This window comes from Cibotium barometz, chromosome 41, assembly GCF_041138505.1.
Source record: "Cibotium barometz isolate CiBa-2024 chromosome 41, ASM4113850v1, whole genome shotgun sequence".
Taxonomy (NCBI): Eukaryota; Viridiplantae; Streptophyta; class Polypodiopsida; order Cyatheales; family Cibotiaceae; genus Cibotium; species Cibotium barometz.
This window is the reverse complement of record NC_141086.1, coordinates 15,609,248-15,632,950: the sequence shown is the minus strand read 5'-3', so window position 1 is coordinate 15,632,950 and position 23,703 is coordinate 15,609,248. Positions and strand designations below refer to the sequence as shown.

Below are 23,703 nucleotides of genomic sequence, written 5' to 3'. Positions count from 1 at the left end.
CTACTTTTATTGTGGCTAGCGCATCTCCTCCCTGCATATGCGATTATCTCAATTGACTCAAAGATAATCTCAAATTTTGACTTTTGTGAAGATGATGCAATGCAACTTATCAATTTCTTTGCAAAAGATCACCACAAATCCTATATTTGGAGCTGTGCATGCCCTTGGGCTTGATCGATGTGCAACAATTTAGTGCTCCAGATTGCACTATATACCTATTATAATTGACAAAGGCCCTTTTAATCCTCCACCCCAACACAAATTCGAGGATGCCCAACATGCAACTTGCTTGTTGCTAACTCTTGTAATTCTTGGAACCCCACTTTTAATATGTCCTAATTAGGCACAAATCGCCACGAAGACCTTCAGAATTTTGATGCAACCCTCCTAGCCCCCAATTTTGGTGCCTTCCTTGCCCCCCTCGTGCCCAACTAAGACTGCTTTCTTGGGCTTCCAAATATGCGATCTCCTTCACCAAAGTCAATCCCAGTGTGCCCACTCACCTTGATGCTATAGGAAATCAAGGTTTGGTAGCATAGTAGATAGGAAGCAGGCTATGGAGGGTCGAATATCTCCACCACGTTAATGTGTGTGCACAGAGAGAGAGAGAGAGAGAGAGAGAGAGAGAGAGAGAGAGAGAGAGTAGATTGCACGACTCAAGGCTGAATGTATTGATATTATAAGCCTACAACAGCTACATGCTTTTATAGGCTAGTAGCGAGTGCTCATCATGAAAAACTACTTTCTGAAGCAATGGAAAAACTGCCTACTGAAAAATATATCCAAGATATTTGAGATTCTTTTGAAAAAGGACATCATAGAATTCTGTTCAGTTTTCATGAAGATAAAACACTTTTTTAATTCTCTTTTTAAACTAGAAATCCAAATATGCAATAAACTATTTGAGTAAAAATACTGGAGTGATATACCTCTGTACATGAGAAAAACCTACAAATAATAATAATGAGGTTTATCCATTTTTGTACAAAAATTAAAGAATATAATTTTTACATATCATTAAATTCAAAGTATTAGTAGTTTTTTAGTCCTTTAGAACCTCTACCCTTGAGATAAAGCAATGATCGACTAAGTCTTACTACCACTCGAAGAAATTTAAACGGCATTGCGAAGTTTAAACGCACACACATCATGAGAAAAAGCTGTCAGGAAAGCAACAACACTGACGGGGACATCTTGCTTGACTCGAAGAAATTACCTGGAAGTAGCCAATCTCTTCTAATGGAGACGAGAGGCTGACATAGCGCTAAGAGAGAGAAGCAGAGGAAGAGAAACGTAGTGGGGGGAGAGAGGGAGAGAGAGAGAGACACACACACACACACACACACAGATGTTCAGGCAGTCTCTTGGCAAGGATGATGACGATCTTGATCTCGGGGCAGGAATGAACAAGCGACCCCGCCTGAGCAGCGAAGTGAGTCCGCGTGCAGTGTTTATCAGCCACATCATGGGATTCACATGAAAGCGTGGATTTGCAAATACACTTTACTATTTCCTGAAAAGCCGTGGGATCAAACCAATAATGCTATGTGGTAAGACTCTCCATAGTGGTTTATCTTGTTTTTTTTAAATAAAAAAAGCATAAGCATAAGTGGGTGCTTTTCTCCAGTGTTGTGAGCAATTGAAAATTAGCTACTAGGGGGTTGCAGCCCGCAGCTTCTCCCTTCTTCTCCTCAAAGGAACACAGGGAACACCCCTCTTTCTTCTCCTTCACAAAAATAGGAGGTTCATGTGAATCAACAAGATATACCTACTCTTTATTGTGAGAAATGCATATCTTCAATTTTGTTGCAAGTGGATCTTTGATACTAATTGTGGCATTCTTGCAATGTTGTCTTATATCTAGCATACACACATGCGCACGCATAGAGCACACAAAAGGAAAGCAGGAGGAAGACATCTCCCACCATAGACTTGCTACTCGGAGGCACCTTTGAGATTAGGAAAGGTAGATATGCACCACCATATCATGACTTATAAGACAAACTTGTAGTTAGACCACTACAATACATATCCTATTCGCCTAATGCTCTACATATAGCTCTATGTCTATGTATTTGGGACCAACTCGATTAGTAATGTTTAATCTCCTCAATCCCCCATCTACTTTCATGGTATTAGATTCATGGTTTCCTCGCTCTTTATCCCCTGAGTGTTGTGGGAAAATAAAAGGAGACCAGGCTATTCCTCTCCTGACTTTTGTGAAGATGATGCAATGCAACTTATCAATTTCTTTGCAAAAGATCACCACAAACCCTGTATTTAGAGCTATGCATGCCCTTGGGCTTGATCGATGTGCAACAATTTAGTGCTCTAGATTGCATAAGCTCCTATGTACCTATTGTAATTGACAAAGGCCCTTTTAATCCTCCACCCCAACATAAATTCAAGGATGCCCAACATGCAACTTGCTTTAGGCACAAATCGCCAAAACGAGGACCTGAATTTTGATATAACCCTCCTAGCCCCCAATTTTGGTGCCTCCCTTGCCCCCCTAGATGGGCTCTTATGTGCCCAACTAAGACTGGTTTCTCGGGCTTCCAAATATGCGAGCTCCTTCACCAAAGTCAATCCCAGTTTGCCCACTCACCTTGATGCTATAGGAAATGAAGGTTTGGTAGCATAGTAGATAGGAAGTAGGTTATGGAGGGTCGAATATCTCCATCACGTTAATGTGTGTGCACAGAGAGAGAGAGAGAGAGAGAGAGAGAGAGAGACTAGATTGCACGACTCAAGGTTGATTGTATTGATATTATAAGCTACAGCAGCTACATGCTTTTATAGGCTAGTAGCGAGTGCTCATCACGAAAAACTACTTTCTGAAGCAATGGAAAACACCACAGAATTCTGTTCAGTTTTCATAAAGACAAAACACTTTTTTAAATATATTTTTAAACTAGAAATCCAGATATGCAATAAACTATATGAGTAAAAATACTGCAGTGGTATACTTCTATACTACATGAGAGAAACCTCTACGAATATTAACGAGGTTTATCCATTTTTGTACAGAAATTAAAGAATATAATTTTTACATATCATTAAATTCAAAGTACTAATAAATTTTTCGTCCTTTAGAACTACCTACAACTCTACCCTTGAAGCTGGATATTGGCTTTGAAAAATTACACTAACTGCTAGTTTTTGGTGAGCAGTGCCACACAGCCAGTAACCTTATCTTTTAGAGATAAAAGCAATGATCCTTATGTTTTAGAGATAAAAGCAGTTTAAACGCGCCTTCACACACACACTGGACTGGGACATCTGGGATATCTTGCTTGACTCGAAGTTTTAAAAGTCCGTCTCTTCTAATGGAGAGAGAGCGAGAGAGAGAGAGAGAGAGAGAGAGAGAGACACACACACAAACACACATGTTCAGGCATGAACAGAGAAGCGACTCCGCGCCCTATTGCTCATCTGCCTTTGTATTCATCTATCGGGGCACCCATGCGGTGTTTATCAGCCATCATGGGATTCACATGATGTTTTCTTTGGGAGCATGACCATTATGCCATCGGTGTATTTTACTTGCCTGACTTGATGCTTCAATAGCAGTAGGTGAGAGTCGCCATTTCTCACACATGTCAGGGTGTTTTGTCGTTTTTTCTTGTTGTACAAGTTTCTTTGTGTGCTTTTGCAAACTTTGCTTTAAGTGAAAAAGATAAGATCTTTCACAACCCTTTGATACATTATATGGTCCCCCATTATACACTACTCTATTGGCTATCCAATTGGCACTTGCTTCATCTGCCCATGAATCCTGCAAAGCCAGCTGGTGGATAACCTTGTTCTCTTATCACATTATTAAGATTATTCCAAAACGGTATTTGAGAGTCACACCCTCCTCTTTTGTCTCGCATATAACAATCACTATTAACCCTTTCAAGCTTAACAATAAAATCCAACAATCAATGCACTGTGAAACTAGCAACCATCTAAAGCATGTGTTCCTTTTACGATAGAGACATGTTGTAAATAACTCACCTTGGATCGTAAACTGAACAAGACATTGTTGCCCATCCATCAATTCTATGGGTGTAATCAAAATGTATCCAAACTTTACATAGATCTCCATGTTTTGATTAGCGTATTCAGTTTACCAAGTCCACACTTGAACCTGGTCCTTTAGTGGACATCTTGAAGAGAAAGCATTTCTCTTTAGTCCCGGAAGTGACAATTATGGAAAATAGAAACATGTATTTTATTTAGAGATAAAAGCAATGATCCTTATGTTTTAGAGATAAAAGCAATGATTGAGTAAGTCTGACTACCACTCGAAGAAACCATGGCAAAGGTTAAACGCCGGAGGTTTTGCTTGACTCGAGGAAAGCATTGCAAAAGAAGTTGCCTGAGGTTTTGCTTGACTCGAAGAGACCATTGCGAAGTTTAAACGCGCCTTCACACACACACTGACTGGGACATCTTGACTCAAAGAAACCATTGCGAAGTCTAAACGCGCCTTCACACAACAACACTGAGTGGGACATGTTGCTTGACTCGAGGAAATTACCCGGAAGTAGCCTGGATTGCGAAGTTTAAACGCGCCTTCACACAACACTAACTGGCTTGCTTGACTCGAAGAAATTACCTGGAAGTAGCCTGGATGCTCTGTGTGATGCCTCATGGCTCGAGGGCTTCCGCCTGGAGACCTTTAACAAGTACCAAACTACTTTTGATTTGCAACCGTTTTTTGTAGAGTTAATCTTCTCACTTATATCACTAATCTATGCGATATTATCTAATTATGTGCATTTTTGAAGGACGGTTGCTGGAAGCTCTCGTAGAGAGGATAGCACAGGAGATTCAGGGCAGGATTCCCGTGGAGGATGACCTCAAAGCAGTTGGTTTGGTGGAGAGGGTCCATGATGTGCTCGAGCTGTTTCATTTGAAAGAAAAGGGAAGTGTGTACTTTGTGCTGCTTTGGGGCATGGGTGGCATTGGCAAGACCACTCTTGCTCGCGCTATTTACAGGAGACTTGGAAAGGAGTTTCAAGCAGCAAGCTTTGTGGAAAATTGTCAGCGTAAGACACCGAGTCAATTACAGAATCAGCTCCTCGAAGATTTGCTGCATGAAAAGAAGTTCCAAGGGGACGATGTGGGAAAGAAGAAAGGGCATTTAAAAGCTGGATTAAGGGGGAAGGAGGTCCTGATCATATTGGATGATCCAGAGAACTTTGAATCCATCGAGGAAATCATAGATCTGGCATCCCTTCAGCCGGGAAGTCGAATGCTTGTAACATCCAGGAACCAAACAGTATTTCCTCACGGCGGCAATGATTTCTCTGATGTCATCAGGGGTGAACGCTATGAGGTACAAGGCATGGACCGTGATGAGTCCTTGCAACTTTTGTGTCTGAACGCTTTCAAGAAGCCTTCGCCAGATCTAGGTTTTGAAAAGCTAGCAGAGAAAGTAAGTGAAGCATGCGCTGGTCTTCCCCTTTCGCTGGAGGTGCTTGGTAGGCATCTTAGGGTGAGGAAGGAAAAGAAATTCTGGGAAGAAGCAATCAAGACTTTAAGTAGTAGCGCTACTTCAACGTTCAAACGCATAGAGACTTGTTTGAAGGTTAGCTATGAGGCTCTTAGTAAGCATGAGCAGGAAATGTTTCTAGATGTGGCTTGCTTCTTGATTGGTGAAGGCAGGCAGAGTGCCGAATACTTTTGGGAAAGCGATGATTTGGTAGAGGGGGGATAAGTTGCCTTTTGAGCTTGGTAGACCTCTGCCTAGTGAAGGTGGATGAAAATGAGTGCCTGACAATGCACGATCACTTGAGGGATTTGGGGAGAGGCATTGTCAAACAGTCGGGCAAGTGGAGTAGGGTGTGGGATGATACCGACTTGACGCAAGTGCTGCGAAGTAAGCAGGTGCATATCCACTTCTCTATTTACTTATCTGTTTTCAGCACACATTTATGTATGCAAACAATGCCGTAGGAAGTAAAGACAATACAAAAAGGAAAGACTACAAAGATTCAAATTAGTTGTTGCGAATGCCTAGAAAGCAACTTGTTCCACTGTTCATCCTTAACTTTTTACTCGAGAAACTCTTCTGATTGGTGACTGGTCGCTTTTCCTTTTTTCCATCTTTGCACTTGCACTTGTTGTTTTGAAGCTTTTTTCTGGTGTGGAGGGTGGGTGGCTCTATTGCAGGAGCATAATGCAGATGCTTGTTACAGATCTACATTCACTAATGTAGTTCCCATCGACTCAATAACCCAGACACTCGTTAAATATATGGATATTGCCCAAACATTGTAAGATCTACATGATTGATAAAACACGATCCATGCAATAATGGCTTGGTTTATGGTTGCAGGGTCTTGATCAAATCCGTGGGCTTGCCACTTACCGGAAAAACTTGAATGCGAGTTTGCTTTCCCAAATGCAATCTTTACGATTGCTTTTTCTGCATGGAACATATCTGGAGGGTGATGATGAGGGGCTAAAAGCATTGGAAATAAGGTGGTTGAAATGGGCTCCTTCTAAAGAAATATTAGACCTGGAGTTTCTTACTGTGCTGGAATTCCGGTACACTAGGAACTTTAAGGTATATAGTCATTATTATTATTTTTAAATGTTTGATTTGATCTTCAAACTTTTGTAATTTCATGAGATCTGACTTTAAAAAGTGAACTTTAATTTTACAAGAGAGAATTCAATTTAAGAAATCCATGATTGCAAACTGACTTCCTTTGAGCAGCTGAAAATTTGATAATGTTAGAAGACTCTGGTCTTTTAAAAGTTTAGATGTTCTGAACTTTGATTCATGTACTTTACAGATGAAACCTTCTTCTTCCTTCGGGCAGCTGAAAAAGCTTCGGAAGCTTGACATGGATGAGTTCTCTGAGCTGCAGGAGCTACCGGAAGATTTTGGGTCTCTTGAAAGTCTAGAAGAGTTTTGTGGAAGGGGCTCAGTCATCACGAAGCTTCCTGCTTCCTTCGGGCAGCTGAAAAAGCTACGGAAGCTTGACATGGATGAGTGCTCTCAGCTGCAGGAGCTACCGGAAGATTTTGGGTCTCTTGAAAGTCTAGAAGAGTTTTCTGGAAGGGGCTCAGCCATCACGAAGCTTCCTTCTTCCTTCGGGCAGCTGAAAAAGCTACGGAAGCTTGACATGGATTGGTGCTCTGAGCTGCAGGAGCTACCGGAAGAGTTTGGGTCTCTTGAAAGTCTAGAAGAGTTTTGTGCATGGGGCTTAGCCATCACGAAGCTTCCTTCTTCCTTCGGGCAGCTGAAAAAGCTACGGAAGCTTGACATGGATGAGTGCTATGAGCTGCAGGAGCTACCGGAAGATTTTGGGTCTCTTGAAAGTCTAGCAGAGTTTTGTGGAAGGGGCTCAGTCATCACGAAGCTTCCTGCTTCCTTCGGACAGCTGAAAAATCTACGGAAGCTTGACATGGATGAGTGCTCTCAGCTGCAGGAGCTACCGGAAGATTTTGGGTCTCTTGAAAGTCTAGAAAAGTTTTCTGGAAGGGGCTCAGCCATCACGAAACTTCCTTCTTCCTTGGGGCAGCTGAAAAAGCTACGGAAGCTTAACATGAATTGGTGCTCTCAGCTGCAAGAGCTACAGGAGGAGTTTGGGTCTCTTGAAAGTCTAGAAGTGTTTTGTGGAAGGGGCTCAGCCATCACGAAGCTTCCTTCTTCCTTCGGGCAGCTGAAAAAGCTACGGAAGCTTGACATGGATCGGTGCTCTGAGCTGCAAGCCGGAAGAGTTTGGGTCTCTTGAAAGTCTAGAAGAGTTTCATGCATGGCGCTCAGCCATCACGGAGCTTCCTGCTTCCTTCCGGCAGCTGAAAAAGCTACGTGAGTTTTACATATAGTACTATAAAAAGATATAAATCATTATATACCTTTCTACATATTGATTTGCTTATAACATTTTGTTGAATTTTTGTTCTTTGTTATAAAAATATTTATGTTTTACAAATTTATATGATAAATTTTTTACTATAAAATTTATCACATAAATTTTTACTATAAATTTTTTGTTCTTTATTATAAAAATATTTATGTTTGATAAATTTATATGATAAATTTTTACTGGATATTTTTGTGGACTTCATTTGGAGTATTTTGTTAATTTTTCTAGCGCCACACGTAGCGGTGCTTTTAGCAATGTTTATAAATGCCATTGAGTGGTGCTTATAACGATGAAATATAAAACACCGTTAAATCGGTAAAAAACGTCAAAGTTTATGGAATTCAATTCTATTATACATGTCCACTAGCTTAATCTACATAATCATTAACACTATATGTCCACTATTCATTTTCTCTGTCCTTGATGTTTGTGTACTCTATCCCATTGTTATTAAACACTTTCCAATATCCTTAAGGAGAAAATTAAGCGTGTGAGCTGCACGTGAAAACCATGTTATCTTTGGATGCTTTGTCATTACATTTTGTTTTGCTAATTTGTAATTTGATGCATTATCTGAAACTACTGCAGTTACATTTTTACACCCACCCACACGAGATATTGTGGACCATATGTAATTACACTGAGAATCAGAGATCAAGCTTACGAACTTTTACTTCCTCCAATTGGGAGCACACGTTGCACTTGGATCTATGGGCCTACATACAAGGTGGCTACCATTGGACATAAAGTGGTAAGGTGAGGTGGCACGGTGCTTATGTGGATCCTCTCGAAGCTCATGTGGACATAAAGTGACATGTACATTTAAGATTTGTGTCTACCCAAGGCTCACACATGGCATGATCTCTAGGATTTGAATATTACCAAGCCTAGATTTCCAAACCTAACAAGGATTGGTTTTAGACTTGAAAAAGGGAGAGTAGACACAATATGGAAATTTTCACCTTGGAGGATTGAAAACGGACCTTTCCATACTTAAATTAAGCTAAAATCCACAATATTTTTCATGTTAATCTACTAAAGAAGTATGTGTCTCGGATACTAGTCATATATTGGATGATGAATAAGTTTCTTTTCTTACCTAAGGATAAGTAGAATTGGAACCAGAAGCATTTTTAAACGTGAGAGAAAAGCCTCTCAAAAACATGATTTTAAAAGTGTATACAGTCAAGTGTAAGTTTTTCCCGCCTAGGGATGCCACTTATATCATGATAGTGCTACACAAGCACGAACATGCTATATTACGATAGTGCTACATAAGTACAAACATGGTATATCAGTATTATATCACCATAGTGCTAAAAAAAGAACAAACGTTGTCGTGCCACAGCACGTCTATGGTGTGAAACCATGCATGTGAGGCTATTAAATGCAAATCCAGATGCATGGGATTAAGTGCCTGTGTACATACGGGATGTATGGTGTGTGGAGGGTTTTGCTTTTAAGGGCGTCGCCAGGTGTTAAGGGTTGACGGTATTGGCTCTGAGCTTGTTACAAGCCTGTTCGGAATATGGTTGGATTGAGGTGGTTTTAGCTGTTTGGTTGCCTTGAATTGTGTGCACATCCAAGAAATGAGTGGACACTTGCAGATTGCATTTGGAAAGTGTGGAAAGTGGGGAGCAATTAATATTGGTGTTGCCTTTGCTTTGGTGTGAAAAGGAGAATAAGGTGGCCATCTTAGGCAAAATAAAAAAATATATATATAATATTAAGTGGCCAAAAAGTAAAGGGAACGTGGAGCGTTGAGGGGCTGCCAACCCATGCTTCTGGAAGCTGGTCGGCGCAACTGGATTGCAGAGAGCCGCCGCCGATGTGTGTGTGTGTATAGCCAAGAGTGTGTGTGGACGGCGGGAAGCCGACGGGGAAGAGAGCCCGGTGTGTTCTGGTGTGAGGGCTGCAGAGAAGAGCAGCGATGGGCTGCTGAACCGTGGAAGGGCTGCAAGCAGAGTTTAAGGGGAGGTCCGCCTCTGGTTGGAGCAGTAGTTGTGGGGGAATCCTACCACCTACAGGGTCTAGGGGGGGTCGCCTCTGCTTGTCATAAGAGAGAAGAGCCGCCTCTGATGGGCGAAAAAGGTGAGGAGGTGTTGCTGTGAAGCACCTCGGCTGGTAACGAAGGAGGAGAGCAGCGAAGGAAATAAACATCCACTGCACGAGTAGAGGGATTGAGGCCGCTTTGGTCAGAGGAGAGAGTCGCCTGGACACGGCGCAAGAGGGAGAGAGCCCGTGACTGGTGTTTGAGTGGCGAGCTACAACCACAGGCGCTGCAGAAGAACAAAGAGTGGGTGTGAGAGGCGACAAGGACAGAAGCGCAGCAGCAGCTATACTAAAAGGGAGATCACCGTGGAGTGAAGAGCTGGGATTGTGGACTCTTGCTGTGATAGGGAAGTCGGCTGATTTCTTGACGCTGGTGTATCTTGGTCCCCACCCAACGTGCCTAGGTCGCAGTTGTCGGAGGACACAACGATCCATGTGGCTGCGATCTTGAAAGATCAAACAAATTGGCTTATAAGCATGCTCCATGAGGTGGTGCTGGGCAAGGACATTAAGCTGTTTTTGAAGGTAGAGCTGGGTTCTGAAGGACTGCAGAGATAGTCGCCTGGGCTCCCTCTGGCGCAGCTGCAAGACAAATCAAAAGGAGGCTGCTGTGCGTGTGCAGTTGACGGGCTGAAGGACTGCAACGATGTGGAAGCTGCCGATCGACCTTTGACTGTACAGGCTTCCTTATCCCTAGCTTGAAGGAATACATTAGAATTATTGGAATGTTCTTATATGCAGATGTCAAAGCCACAGTGGTGCAAAGTTGTGAGGTTGATGCGGGTCCTCCATGTGGCAAATATTGTTGATGTGTCTATGATCCGAGGGAATGCAAGTGAATGCATAAGCCTTGAAAGCTCAGTATTGTGAATATGATGTGAAGGTTCATAAAGTTGAGGTCCTATGTTTATGACATGTTATGATGATGTCAGCCTTGTCTTTGATATGGACTATGGTGCCAATGCTGGCCATGAATCTTGGATGTATATACCTATGAGATGTTTTTCTGGGGTTTGATGTGATGAGTTTTATGAATCAAGCTATGTTAATGCCAGTTTTTGGCTTGGATCATGAGGCTTTCGTTTGCTTTGACTACCCATGTATGGCTGAGTCTTAAATTAATGATGGTTCTAGCTTTTGCTAGTGATGCCCCTTGAAGTTCAACCACTTACTCTCACAGCCAGAAGCCTCGTGCTTTCCCAGCGACACCGCCCACGTCACGACAGCTTTGGTGAACCCGACGTGAAACTGCTGGGGTGAGAGTGTGGTGAAATATACAGGGAAGCTATGGCTGAGAATTCTGAGGGTCAGGGGGTTCATTTTGACCCCGGAGTTATGCAGATGTTTCAAATGTTTACCATGTACATGCAACAGCAACAAGCTGCTGAGAGGGGACAAATTTCCACGACCAAGGCATTGCAATCAATTGTGAAAAAGGTGGATCAATTTGATGGGAAGGACATTACAAAGTACCTGCGCAATTATATAAAGGAGATGGAGCTAAACAGGGTGACTGAGGAGGATATGGTTCGAAGTTTCGAGCTGGTATGCGTTCCTGAAATAAGAGAGCGCATAAAAGGATTGCAGACAGCACAGGGTGGCAGAAATTGGGAAGAGTTCAAGCTTGCTTTAAAGGATGAATATTTCATGGAGGATTCTGAGCGAGTGACCAAACGAACTTTCTTGGAATGGGTCACAAAACCTAAAATGGGAATTTTTGCCACAGAATTGCTAAGAGAGTTTGAGAAGCGTTATACCCAGTTGTCAAGGATAGAGCGTGCAACTTTGGATAGAGAAAAAACAGAGCTCTTCTTACAGGCAGCTGGGAAAGATCTCGAGGAGAAATTGGAAATCCTCCTTGAGGACAAGGATACAGAGCAGGGATTAAAGAGTGATTGGAATGATGTTGAGGATGCAGTCACTATGTTAGCAAAGCGGCAGCGGAGGAGGGATAAAATGGTGATGGGCTCTGCACCCCCCATAGCTGCTGTTGCCCCTGAAAATCTACCCAAACCAGCTGCTGCAATTCCCAAGGTAGATGGGCCAATGGATGAGCTTATCAAGGGTATGCGTGACTTAAAATTGAAGATGTCCAGGATTGAAGAAAAAGGTCTACCATTGGGGCAGGCTTCTATGCAAAGACCTCAAAGCAAAGAAGGGTTTACATATAGATGCATATGGTGTGATGACCCAGAGCATGCAAAGAAGGATTGTACCAGCTATAAAGAAGCTCTTAAAAATCAACTTGTGTTTTTCAAAGATGAGAAAATCCATCTTACAGAGACTGGTCTTCCATTGAGTACAAACTTTGGGAAAGGAGGGATGAAAAAGCTGGTAGAGGATATGGCTGCTAGTCATGCCATTTCTATGGTTGAGGCAGCAACCTATGGATTAAAGGTTGGTCAATTAAAGCAGGGATTTGAGAATGATGAGGATTATGAAAATGATAATTTTTGGCCATCAACAATGGAATTAATTGCGTCAAAGAAAGTGTCAAAGCAAGCTTTGCATGAGGCAGGTGATTGTATACGTCTTGAGACTGGCTGGGAGGAGCCTGTGGATTCTTTATCCATTCATGCCTATATTGCCAAATGCCAAAATAATGAGGCACAGGTAGAGGAGAAGCGTAAAAGGGAAAATGAGGAAGGAGGGCCATCAAAAAGAGTTACACATGGAAGTGAAAAGAAGGATCCTGGGCCATCACATATGCCTCCACAGCATAGCAGACCTCCACAGGATGTTTCAATGGAAGAAGTGCCAGCAAAAATGAAGGAGAAGGGTAAAGGGAAAAGTCCACTCTACAAGCTTCAATCTGATATTGAAGTTGCAACAGATCTCAAAAAGGTACTTGAAGAAAGGATTCTAAACAGCAGGGTGGAATTCACACTAGGGGAAGTCTTGGGGATTGCAAAGAAAGAATTTCATGATGAGATAATTGATATTATACGAAGAAAAAGGCAGTCCATAATTGAATCTATTCCATCACAAGGGGAGGCAAGCACTTCCAAGACTCATGGAGTACAGGTACAGAAAAAGGAAGAGAGAGAAAATGTGGTGGAATGTAATCACTCTGCTGATGGGGCACGACAAGTGCGCTTTGTGGAAGAGGATGATGAAAAAGAAGTTCTTACAAAGAGTCATTACTCCAGGAGTCATTGGGCAAGAGCAACCACTGAAACCCTTGTCAAGATAGGTGATTTGGAAGAGCCATATGTCGCTCTAATTGATCATGGGTCTGAAATAAATCTTATGGCTAAAAATCTCTATAACAAATGTAAGTGGCCAATGGATGTGGATCATGGGTGGATGATTAAAGCAGCTAATAATTCATCTGGAGAGCTTTATGCAGCATGTCCAAATGTAAGGGTAACTATAGGGGATGTGAAGGATGATCAGAATTTCTTTGTTCAGGAAATGTCATCGTATCCCCTTATCCTTGGGCAACCCTACATTACAGCTATAAGGATGGAAACAAAGGTTTTAGATGATGGTTCAGCATATGCAAGAATAAGGAGTAAAGATGGCAAAAAGGCTGTTCAGTTTTTGACAGTTTGCATTAATCATGAAAGGAATCGTGAGTCTCTTCGGGCACAGTCACTCCCAAAGATAAACAGAGAGTTTATGAATTACAGGGAGATGAGGGATTTTGGCCAGGTGCCATTGTAAAGCGGGATTCCAATGGTACAAGGGAAAATGAGTTCTCGTAGGACTCAATCAATGTAAATAGTTTTTCAGCAAATTTTCAGGGATTCTCCAGCTATGGGTCACTGGTTTTTGTAAAAAGCAAGGATTTGAAGCGTGGCATGCAAAAACATATACAAAATGAACAAAAAAGTTTTGAGCAGTGTGGTCTTTTGGAGAAGAATGAGTTTATTTCAGGGGTGCTTGATGAGGTGTCATTTATAGATACTATGGATGTGCTTTTTGATATGGGAAGAGCATGCTTACAGGGTGGAAATGAAATGATAAAGGTCTCATCTGTGGAGATGTATGATATAATCCAGGAATTTAAGGGGGTGGAATGTAAAAACATGAATTGTGAGATGGATGCTCATGTTGATACAAAGTACAAAACGGTTGCAAAGAAGGTGAAACCAGTTGCCTTGCCCTTGCCACCAGGAAGCAAGGAGAAGATAGATGAAGCTTCAAAGCAGCCAAATCTTAGAGATCCGAAGAAAATTGGACATAAATTTACTCAAGAAACTCTAAAAGAACTGAAGATTGGTGAGAAGGATTTTCTGTTGTCAGTGGAAAGGGAATGCTTTGAGGAGATGCTTGTAAAACATGGGAAAGCTTTTGCTTTTCAGCCGCATGAGATAGGCTGTGTTGATCCAAGTGTAGCAGCACCAATGGTGATCTTTACTGTTCCACATGTGCCCTGGAACCTGCGGCCAATTCCAGTTCCAAAGGCTCTCTTGCCAAAGTTGATGGAATTACTAAAGGAAAAGATCAGGATGGGAATCTTGGAGCCTTCATGTGCCCCATATTCCAACAGATGGTTTACTGTACCAAAGAAAAATGGGACATTGCGCTTTATTCAAGACATGCAACCTGTAAACAAAGTCACAATCAGGAATGTGGGAGCAGGTCCAATTGTGGATGAGTTTGCAGAAGCATTTGCAGGGAAAGCTATATACTCTATGGGTGATCTGTATTCGGGATATGATCAGTTCCAGCTGGATATACAAAGCAGGGACTTGACCACAATGAGAACTCCTTTGGGATTAGTAAGGATGTGTACCTTACCACAGGGAGCCACTAACTCAGTGGCACATATGATGAATGGAATGAATAAAGTCTTACGAGACTTCATACCACAAAAAACTATGCCATTTTTGGATGATGTGCCAATAAAGGGCTGTGATGAGAAAGACAAAGATGGGGATTTGGATTCAAAAGGGTGCCGCAAGTTTGTGGCAAATCATATAAAGGATTGTGACATGATTCTATCCAGGCTTGAAGAAGTGAATCTTACTTTATCTGGGCTGAAATCAATGTTTGGAGTTGGTGAAGTGCTAATAGTGGGACATCTTTGTAGTACTAGTGGACGCCGACCTTGTCCAGCCAAAATAGATGCAATACAAAGAATGAAAGAGACATGCATTAATGTTACAGAGCTAAGGAGATTTCTTGGAGCATGTGTCTTTTATGTTATTTGGATCCCACATTATGCACATGTAGCAGATCCTCTTTATCAACTTTTGAGAAAAAATCAAAAATTTTTGTGGAGTGCAGTACATATTAAAGCTATGCGGAAGCTGAAATATTTGCTCCAATCATCACCCATTTTGAGAAAGGCAGATTATGAGTGTGGCAGGCCTGTGATTGTTATAGTTGATACTAGTCCTACTGGGATAGGATGGGCAGTAGGGCAAGATGATGAGGATGATCATAGGTATGTAATTAGATTTGGAGCAAAGGTGTTAAGCCTTCGGCAACGAAAGTATCCACAGATCAAGAGAGAGTTATGGGGGATAGTCACTGCTCTAAAATGTGAAAAAGAATATCTTATTGGGGCATCTGTACTTGTGGAGACTGATTGCTTGCCACTTCTTGGGATGATAGCAAGTTGTACCACTCCAGATATTGCTATGCTTAGGTGGATTACTTATATCAAGTCACTAAATCCTGAGTTTGAGCATATTGCGGGAAAAGATAATCCAGTTGCAGATATGCTATCAAGAGCTAGGTATGAAGATGAGAAAGAGATGATTAGTGACATTGATGATGTGGGTACAAAGTTCTATACTACAGCATATGCAAAAGGGGATCATATTTGCCTATCAAATGCACTTGAGTCTTTTATTGAGGAAATATATGAAGGAGATTGGTTGCTTATTGGTCAATATTTGAGTACTCTGACAAGGCAAGAAAATTGGTCTGACTCAGAATTTAAGAGGATCCGTAGAAAAGCATATGGTTACTTTCTAAAGGATGGGTATCTCTGGAAGCATCCTAAACAGAGGAATGCTATGCCACAGAGAGTCATATGTGATAAAGAGACTCAAGGAAAGCTTGTGAAAGAATTCCATGAGAGTCTCTGGGCTGGGCATAGAAGTGTGTGGGCCACCTTTACCAAAATAAAGGAAAAATATTGGTGGAGAGGAATGTACAAGGATATTTCCCAATATGTGGAAACATGCATAGTATGCCAAATGTACTCAAATGTGCGGCATCGTGATGGCTTGCAACCAACCTACCCACCTGCCATGCACTACAAATGGGTAGTGGATCTAGTTACAATGCCTTTGGGAATTTGGCGGATGCGGTATATAGCACTTGCAAGAGAAGATTTGACAAATCAGGTAGAAGGGCGTGCTCTTAGAACAAAGAGTACGGGAACAGTATGTAAATTTCTCTTGGAAGATGTGATCTGCCGATATGGTTGTGTTGGGAAAATAACAGCTGATAGGGGTGAGCTAGATGTTGAAGAAGCAAGGGAATTCTTCTCTAGAATTGGTATCAAACTGTCCCTAACATGTGCTTACAATCCTGAGGGCAATGGGAAAAGTCAGCGAGGACATCCTCCAATCATTAAAGCTTTGGCTAAGGCATGCAGAGAAAGGATGAGAGAGTGGCCAAAGCTGCTACCATATGCCTTGTGGGCTGACCGTACAACTCATAGCTCAGTGACAGGATATATGCCTGCAGAATTAATGTATGGTCAGAAGCCAGTGATGCCAGTTGAAGAAGTAATTCTAACTTGGAATGTATTGCCCTGGGTGGATGGATTGAACAGAGATGACCTCCTTGCATTGCGAATAAGACAGTTGGAGAGGAGGCCTGAAGATGTAGAGCTTGCTAAAGCTCGCTTGAAAGATGCAAGGCTGAAAAATAAAGAAAGATTTGATAGTAGACACAGACTCCGGCCAAAACCTATTGAAGAAGGTGATTGGGTTCTAATGTATGATAGTAGCCTTGACAACCAATTCACTGTTCAAAGAAAATTTGCAAAAAGATGGTTTGGCCCTTACATTGTCAAGCATGTGCATGGAAATGCCACGTATACTCTGTGTGAGCTTGATGGAACAGAAGTAAAGAATCTTGTGGCTGGCAAAAGAATCAAGATATTTAAAAGAAGGCATGATGGTGATCCTTTTGATTCACAAGAGATTCAGGATGAGAAGCTTGACAGTGGTAGTATGGATATGATTGAAGAGGAAGAGGATAATCTTCCTGGAACTGCAGAAGATGAAGACGACATCCAGTTATATGTGGACCTTGATGATGATTTGGCACATACCAGAGGATGTGCAGGTTTAGAGGGGGTGGATGTCGTGCCATGGCACGTCTATGATGTGAAACCGTGCATGTGAGGCCATCAAATACACATCCAGATGCATGGGTTAAGTGCTATGACGAGTCATTATATGCATTAGGACCTCAATGGAAGGCTTCTTGGGCCCTTTTATTTGGCAGTTTAAGGAGTCAAACCTTTTCTCTTAAGAAGAAACGTTTTCTAATTAGAAGCTTCAAAACGGCTACTTTATTCGAATTTGAATTTTGGAGGGAAAATCAAATTTAAAATCTAGCGGACAAAACCATATCATGTAACATATCTATGGAAAGCTCTTGATGCGTAGATCACGGATCTATAATCTCCGCTCAAATCGGAGCTTGTATGTAGAAGTTATGGAGGTCCGAAAATTGTAAAATTGCCTCCCCCCCTTTTTGGAAGAAAAAGTGCACCCTTTGACCACTCTTACACCTCTCTTACAAACCCAACATTTCAGTCCACATGGCAACCCCCCATTTGGCTATTCCTTAATCACCTTGATTAGGCTTGGGCAAATTAAAGGGCCCAAGAAGACCCCATTCACTTCCTAATGGATGCCATGTACATATGTTCATATTGTAAATGAGGTTCAATAAGACGAGCTGAGGCTGAGCCAGATCTAGGAGTTTTTGTATATGAGTATGGAGGATGATGTTTTTGCTGTTACTCAGAGCTCATGGGCAAGTTAGAAGCATCCAGTTATATATGATGGCATGAGGGCATACCAATGCACAAAGGAATGCATTTATGAAGGCATGGAGAAATACTTGAATGAGCAATTGGGGATTCTATAAATCACATGGGCCGATATGATGATTTATAAACTATGAAGGTGTCAAGAGAAATGGAGATTTAATGAACATCACAGTGCCGAAGAGTTCATTGAATGTGGGGAAAATGTGGAGATAGAAAACTGCACTTGGACTTCATGGATCATCATGTAGAGGTACATGTATCTTATGTATATCTAATGTGGAGATAGAAAACATGGGGCTTGTAAGCATGTCTTCATAGGTGTGAGAATGCTTTGGGAATCTTATGTTTGTGCCAAAGCAGAGAATTCAAAGTGTCATCGGCTAAAATGCCTTATGGGTGAATGTATGTTAAGGTTATGCCTTGCAACCTTAATGCTAAGGTTAGAAACAAAGCATTAAGGCTAGCAACATACGTGGCTAGCAGCATACGTGGAAAAGGGAAGATATTTCTGTAATTTAGAATTTTCTGGAGCAAGCGCAGCATTTTGTAATTGGAAAATCCGGATGAATAGCTGAAAAAAGGGTGGTAAGCACGAGTTCTCCGCGGGAAAGAGTGAGATATACCGGAGGCAGACGGCGGCGAACCAGTGTGTGAGAAAAATTTCTGCAGAGTGAAGGAACAGCGTCCATTCGACCAGAACGTTTGGTTTCATGCAGTGAGCGACTGTGTATGGTGTGTTGGGGCTCGAAATAGAGAGCAAAGTTGCTTCTATCTAATGATATGCTTATTACAAATTCACAAACCTAGCTATGCGCCGGCTCTACGCTGCCTGCAGTGAAGCGTGGAAAGAATATTTTTCAAGAAAATCCGAATGAATCGCTTTTCCACGTCGTCAGATAAGTGAAGCTTGATAAAAATCTCTTTGTTTTTTTTTACCTACCTCTTGTTAATACACGATTCCAACGAACCTTCTAAGGTTTTGTTAAAAAAAATAAAGGGTGGATTTTGATATGAAGAAATGTGAGAATATTCCATCAAATGACATGGAATCAAAGAGTCAGAAATGCAGCAACGACTCTAGTGAGAATTGATTTTGATTCTACCTTAGTGGAACTAAATGCAGGCCATGGATTTCTTTTAAAATCATATGAATATGTTTGAGTTATGCCGAATATCATTTTGTGTTTGTGAGTTGTTGGAATTTTAAGCCAGATTTTCAGGTGATAAAGAACATTATGAGATGTTGGGAATGGTGACAGTGGATGTATGGAATGAAAGGGGACACATGTATGTTGGAAATACTTAAAGGTTATGTTATGCCTACATGTGATTAGCTGGAAAGTTTTGGAAAAAGAAGCCAGTGAATCTATGCTTGGAATGGGATAAGCAATTGGAACACGAATTTGAGGATGATTTTGTCTTATGCTTTTTGGGAAATTTTGAATGTGAGTTCCCTTGTTAGGTTTGGCACCAACTCTCACAGCTAAAAGTCTCGTACTTTCCTGGCTACTCCGCACACATCACGACAACGTGCTATACCACGATAGTTCTACAAAAGCACAAAAGTGATATATCACTATAGTAAAACATGAATGTACGATATCATGATCGTTATATATATTTTCCATGATGTGCTATCTACCACGATCATGGCACGTATATGTTTTATTAAAGTTTGCTTATTTTGTATGTTTAATTTAAATTTGTATTATTTTCGTGACATTCTTTTCGATGCATAACAAAATTGAAGACATTTCTACTGATGCTTAGGGCTAAGGAAAAAAAAAAAGAGTGAGATAACATGGCTATTGCGAGTTTGGTTATCCTGCTTTGTAGGCAACAAATACCACTTTAAGTGTGATTAAAGTTATGTATGCTGATTTTTTGGAGATGAGGGAGAGAAACAAAGGTAATGCAAAGGGATATAGTAACATACCATTCTTTTTATTTGTCAAGATACAATGAGGTAGCACAAAAATGACATATGCATCTCAAACGGTTTAGAAAAGAGAAGTATAGTGTTTGTTGAAAGGTACTCTTCATTATCACAAAAATGACATCAAAAGTCTACAAAAGACTAACTATATTACGCATCTCAAAAGGTCTACAAAGACATATACAGTGTTGTTTGAAAAGAACTCTTTATGATCATCCGTGTCCTCTTCTCCTTCATTTTCTAAACGATGTCCTCTTCTCCTTTGGCATCAACTCATCAAGGAGGATTAGTGACCCCTCTCTACTTACAAGCTATTGGTCAAATAATGGAATAGAGTATTAGCAAGAGAAGTTGTAGCAATTAAACTTTTCTTACCATAAAAGCCTCAGCCCAGTTGACACCTACCATGCACTCATTTTACATCCAATTGAGGAGAGCACCCATGTTGTGGGGTGAATGGCATAGTCACAAATATGTGTTGGTGAATGAGGTTACCAAGATTCTACAGAACTTATGAAGTAAGCAAAGAAGAGCCCCAACCTAGATGTGAGACAGATGAGCTATGGCTCCTTGCCTCTTTCTACTACTTCTACTTACTAGGATTCTCATTGGATACAATCCTCCAATCATGCTCACTGATGCCAATATGTTTGTTCTTACCTTGCTTCTTGCAACCCTACAAGTGTGAGTAGGTGATGTTTCATCGCACCAAGCATCCATTTTTTTTCAAATCGTTTTGCATCTACTACTAAATATTCCATGTGGAGCTGTTCAATAATGTAATAATTCTTCTTGTGAAACTGAGATCTCCTTCCAATGCATCATCACCTCATTTTGAAAAGCTAGCCTCAGCAATTGCCTCATCCGGTGTTCAATGACCCCTTTATCAGCATCATTAAGGAGGATTACTCCCCGAGCATCATCAACATTATAAGGAGGTACATTATAAGGAGGTAGATTAGAAGCACGCAGCATATGAGATGTAAAAGTTGTGCACACCTGGGTTTCCTCACAAGGATGGAGGGATGGTTACTTCCGGAGTAGATGTGACACTTTCTTGTGGGGTAGATGGGATACTCATTTGTAGGGTTGATGCCATAGCTATGTGGGTTTCATTATAGGGTAATAAGATCTGGAGTGAATAATGGGTTTCAAGAACTTGAAAGCGATGGTGTTACTGCATCCATGCCAACACATAGGCTACCACAATCACCACCATTGCCACCATGCACACTACTTCTACTCTAACAAGGCTGACCATGTCTCAAGATGCTGGATGCATCACTGTAATGTGATGCCCTTAAATCTTGGATCATCAAGAGCGACTAACAGGGTGGCCTCCAAACGTAATGACTTATTACTCTCGCGAGAGATTCACAAGAATGTCTTACAATTCTTCATCAATGAGATGATCCTGCAAGACAAACCTCTTATACTAGAATGTGTCAGTGGTGTGGCCATAGAAAGAAGGCACATGCACACTTAGTGTGGATGCATTCGGCTCCTTAATCTTGTAAAAGGACTAAGAAAAATCACAATGAGCAAATATGGAGATAAAGAGGGATAAAAATGGTATATAGAAAGGATGAGAGAGAGAATGTTTCTCACATCTTCTTGTTGCATGATGACAATCAAGAGCCATTACTGAACAAGTGACTCAATCTTATAGGTTATTGGGATTGGTTGTATCCCAATTCTCACAAAACATGGCGACTAAACCACCATGATGGATAGAGAGAGAGAGAGAGAGAGAGAGAGAGTGTAAGATTCCTCCCTCCAGCTTTTGAGGTGTACAGGTGTAAAAACCTTCCCTGCTGATCTTGTAATTATTCCCCTCTCTGAAATAGAAGAAAGATCCTGTTTTACCCTGTTTTGGCCTGGAGAGAGAAAATATATAGAGAGAGGTAATCCAAAATTGAGATATTTTTGGATATAAAAATTCTCATAGTGTCTAAAATGGTTTCCCCTGAAACAGAAATTCAAAAAAAACTTTTCAATGTGCAATTGGAATTAATTGAAAATGTGTATAAAGGACCTTAGCCTAAGGGTTTAGATTTTCAAAAATTTTTAGATTATGGTCCAATTAATGTTCCTATGGGCCAATAGGATCAATCCAACTGTGAGGAGGAGATAAATCCAATGAATAAAAGAAAATACCCAAAAATAAGTAAATGCCCACATAAGATGAAGAGTTGACTGAGTACAAGGTTTATTAGTTAAAAACTATGAGATATTACTAAAAAAATGAGATATTTTGGTATTATGATACATTTTTGACACCTTGGTAAGGAGGGGGGAGACTTCAAAGAGGCGCCTATTTCACACATGTGGTGGAGTTTTTAACTCAAAAAAATTGTGATATTTTTATCTCTCCTCTTCAAACCAAATCAAAAGGGAGCCAAACTAGGTCCAAATCTTATCCAAATTCAATCAAACCGAACTTGCAAAATTCTAGAACCTAGTTGGACTTGGTTAGAGGCCTCTCTCACCTATAAATAGATCCTTAGTCTTTTGTAAAAAGATATGTGAATTATACCATGCCAGTATTACATTAAAATAATGATATTTTTATTATCTCTTTAAAATCCTCTACTTTTGGAGAGAGTGGAGCCTCTCTCTCTCTTCAACCATCCTTAGAGCTTTCCTTTCAGCACACTAACCAATTGATTGGTTGGGGGCTTCTTCTAAGACAGAGAAGCAAGCAAAAACAAGAGGTAAAGTGTAATTTTATGGTTTTTCTCTACTATTCTCAATGTTTTCACTTCTCAACCCCTCTCAAGATTGAGAAGTTTCTAAATTAAGTGTTTATAATGCAAATCAATCTTTTCTTAAGAGTTGTAAAGAGTTTACATTTATGCTTAATTAGGATGCTTTTTATCTTTATGTCTCTCTCCCCCAAAGAATGGTCATTCCTATGACCAATTCTCTATTCAATTGATGTTTCTCATGGAGAAATTCTCAATTCACAAATCAAACTCTAGGCTTGTGAAGCTAGAGGTTCAGAAAATGGTTTTTTATACTTATATGCTAGTAAATTATGGTAATCTTATGAGTTAAAGAAGGTGGATGCAGACCTTGCAAGAATTTGATTTTGAAATCAAGTACTACCCAGGCAAAGAAAATGTGGTAGCAGATGCCCTTAGTAGAAAAGCCTCCTTGCTTGCAATTACTGTAGTGTCAAATCCTTTGATTAAGAGAGAAGATCATGCAGGATAGATTCTTTGGCCCTATTGCTACCCTACTTATGCAAGAAAGCAAAACTCCACAGGAGTTGAACCGAGTTCAAGGGTACAGCCTGGATGATGGAATTATGTATTATAATCACAGGCTATGCATTCCCAATGATGAGGAAACTAAGGATCAAATTCTGATGAATGAAGCCCATGACAGCCTTATTTTGCAGGACATCCAAGTTTCATCAAAACCTACATGTCTATGAAGAAAAGCTTCTTTTGGCCTGGTCGAAAAAAGGATGTGCTTAATCATGTACGTCAATGTCTGACCTATCAGAAAGTCAAAGCCAAGAGAGTAAAAATGCCTGGGAAGTTACATCCATTAGACATCCCCCAGATGAAGTGGGAATGCATCAGTATGGATTTTATTACTAGATTACCTTCATTGCAATAAGGTTACAACTCCATCTTCGTGGTAGTTGATAGACTAACCAAAGTTGCCCATGTGATTCCAGTAAAAGAAACCTACACTATTGTAGTGGATGTGGCCAGAGTGTTCCTCAAGGAAATCTTCAGATTGCATGGCCTACCCAGAAGAATAGTAAGTGATCGAAATCCCAAATTCACGTCAAGATTCTGGACTGCATTTTTTGATGCAGTAGGAACTTTCTTGGATCTCAGCACAGCTTACCACCC

At 40.9% G+C, this 23,703-nt stretch overlaps 1 protein-coding gene and 1 long non-coding RNA gene across 2 annotated transcripts in view; both read left to right on the top strand.

Annotated features, from left to right (window-relative positions):
• LOC147614707 (uncharacterized) overlaps positions 1–23,703 on the top strand; it is a 173,649-nt gene that overhangs the window by 83,616 nt on the left and 66,330 nt on the right. The gene's annotated exons all lie outside the window — the stretch shown is intronic.
• On the top strand, positions 4,763–7,789 carry LOC147614708 (disease resistance protein RUN1-like). The gene is made up of 4 exons (XM_086779738.1): positions 4,763–5,663; positions 5,702–5,880; positions 6,332–6,562; positions 6,795–7,789. The coding sequence occupies exons 1-4, from the start codon at positions 4,763–4,765 to the stop codon at positions 7,737–7,739; spliced, it is 2,256 nt and encodes a 751-aa protein (XP_086635864.1). The 3' UTR covers positions 7,740–7,789.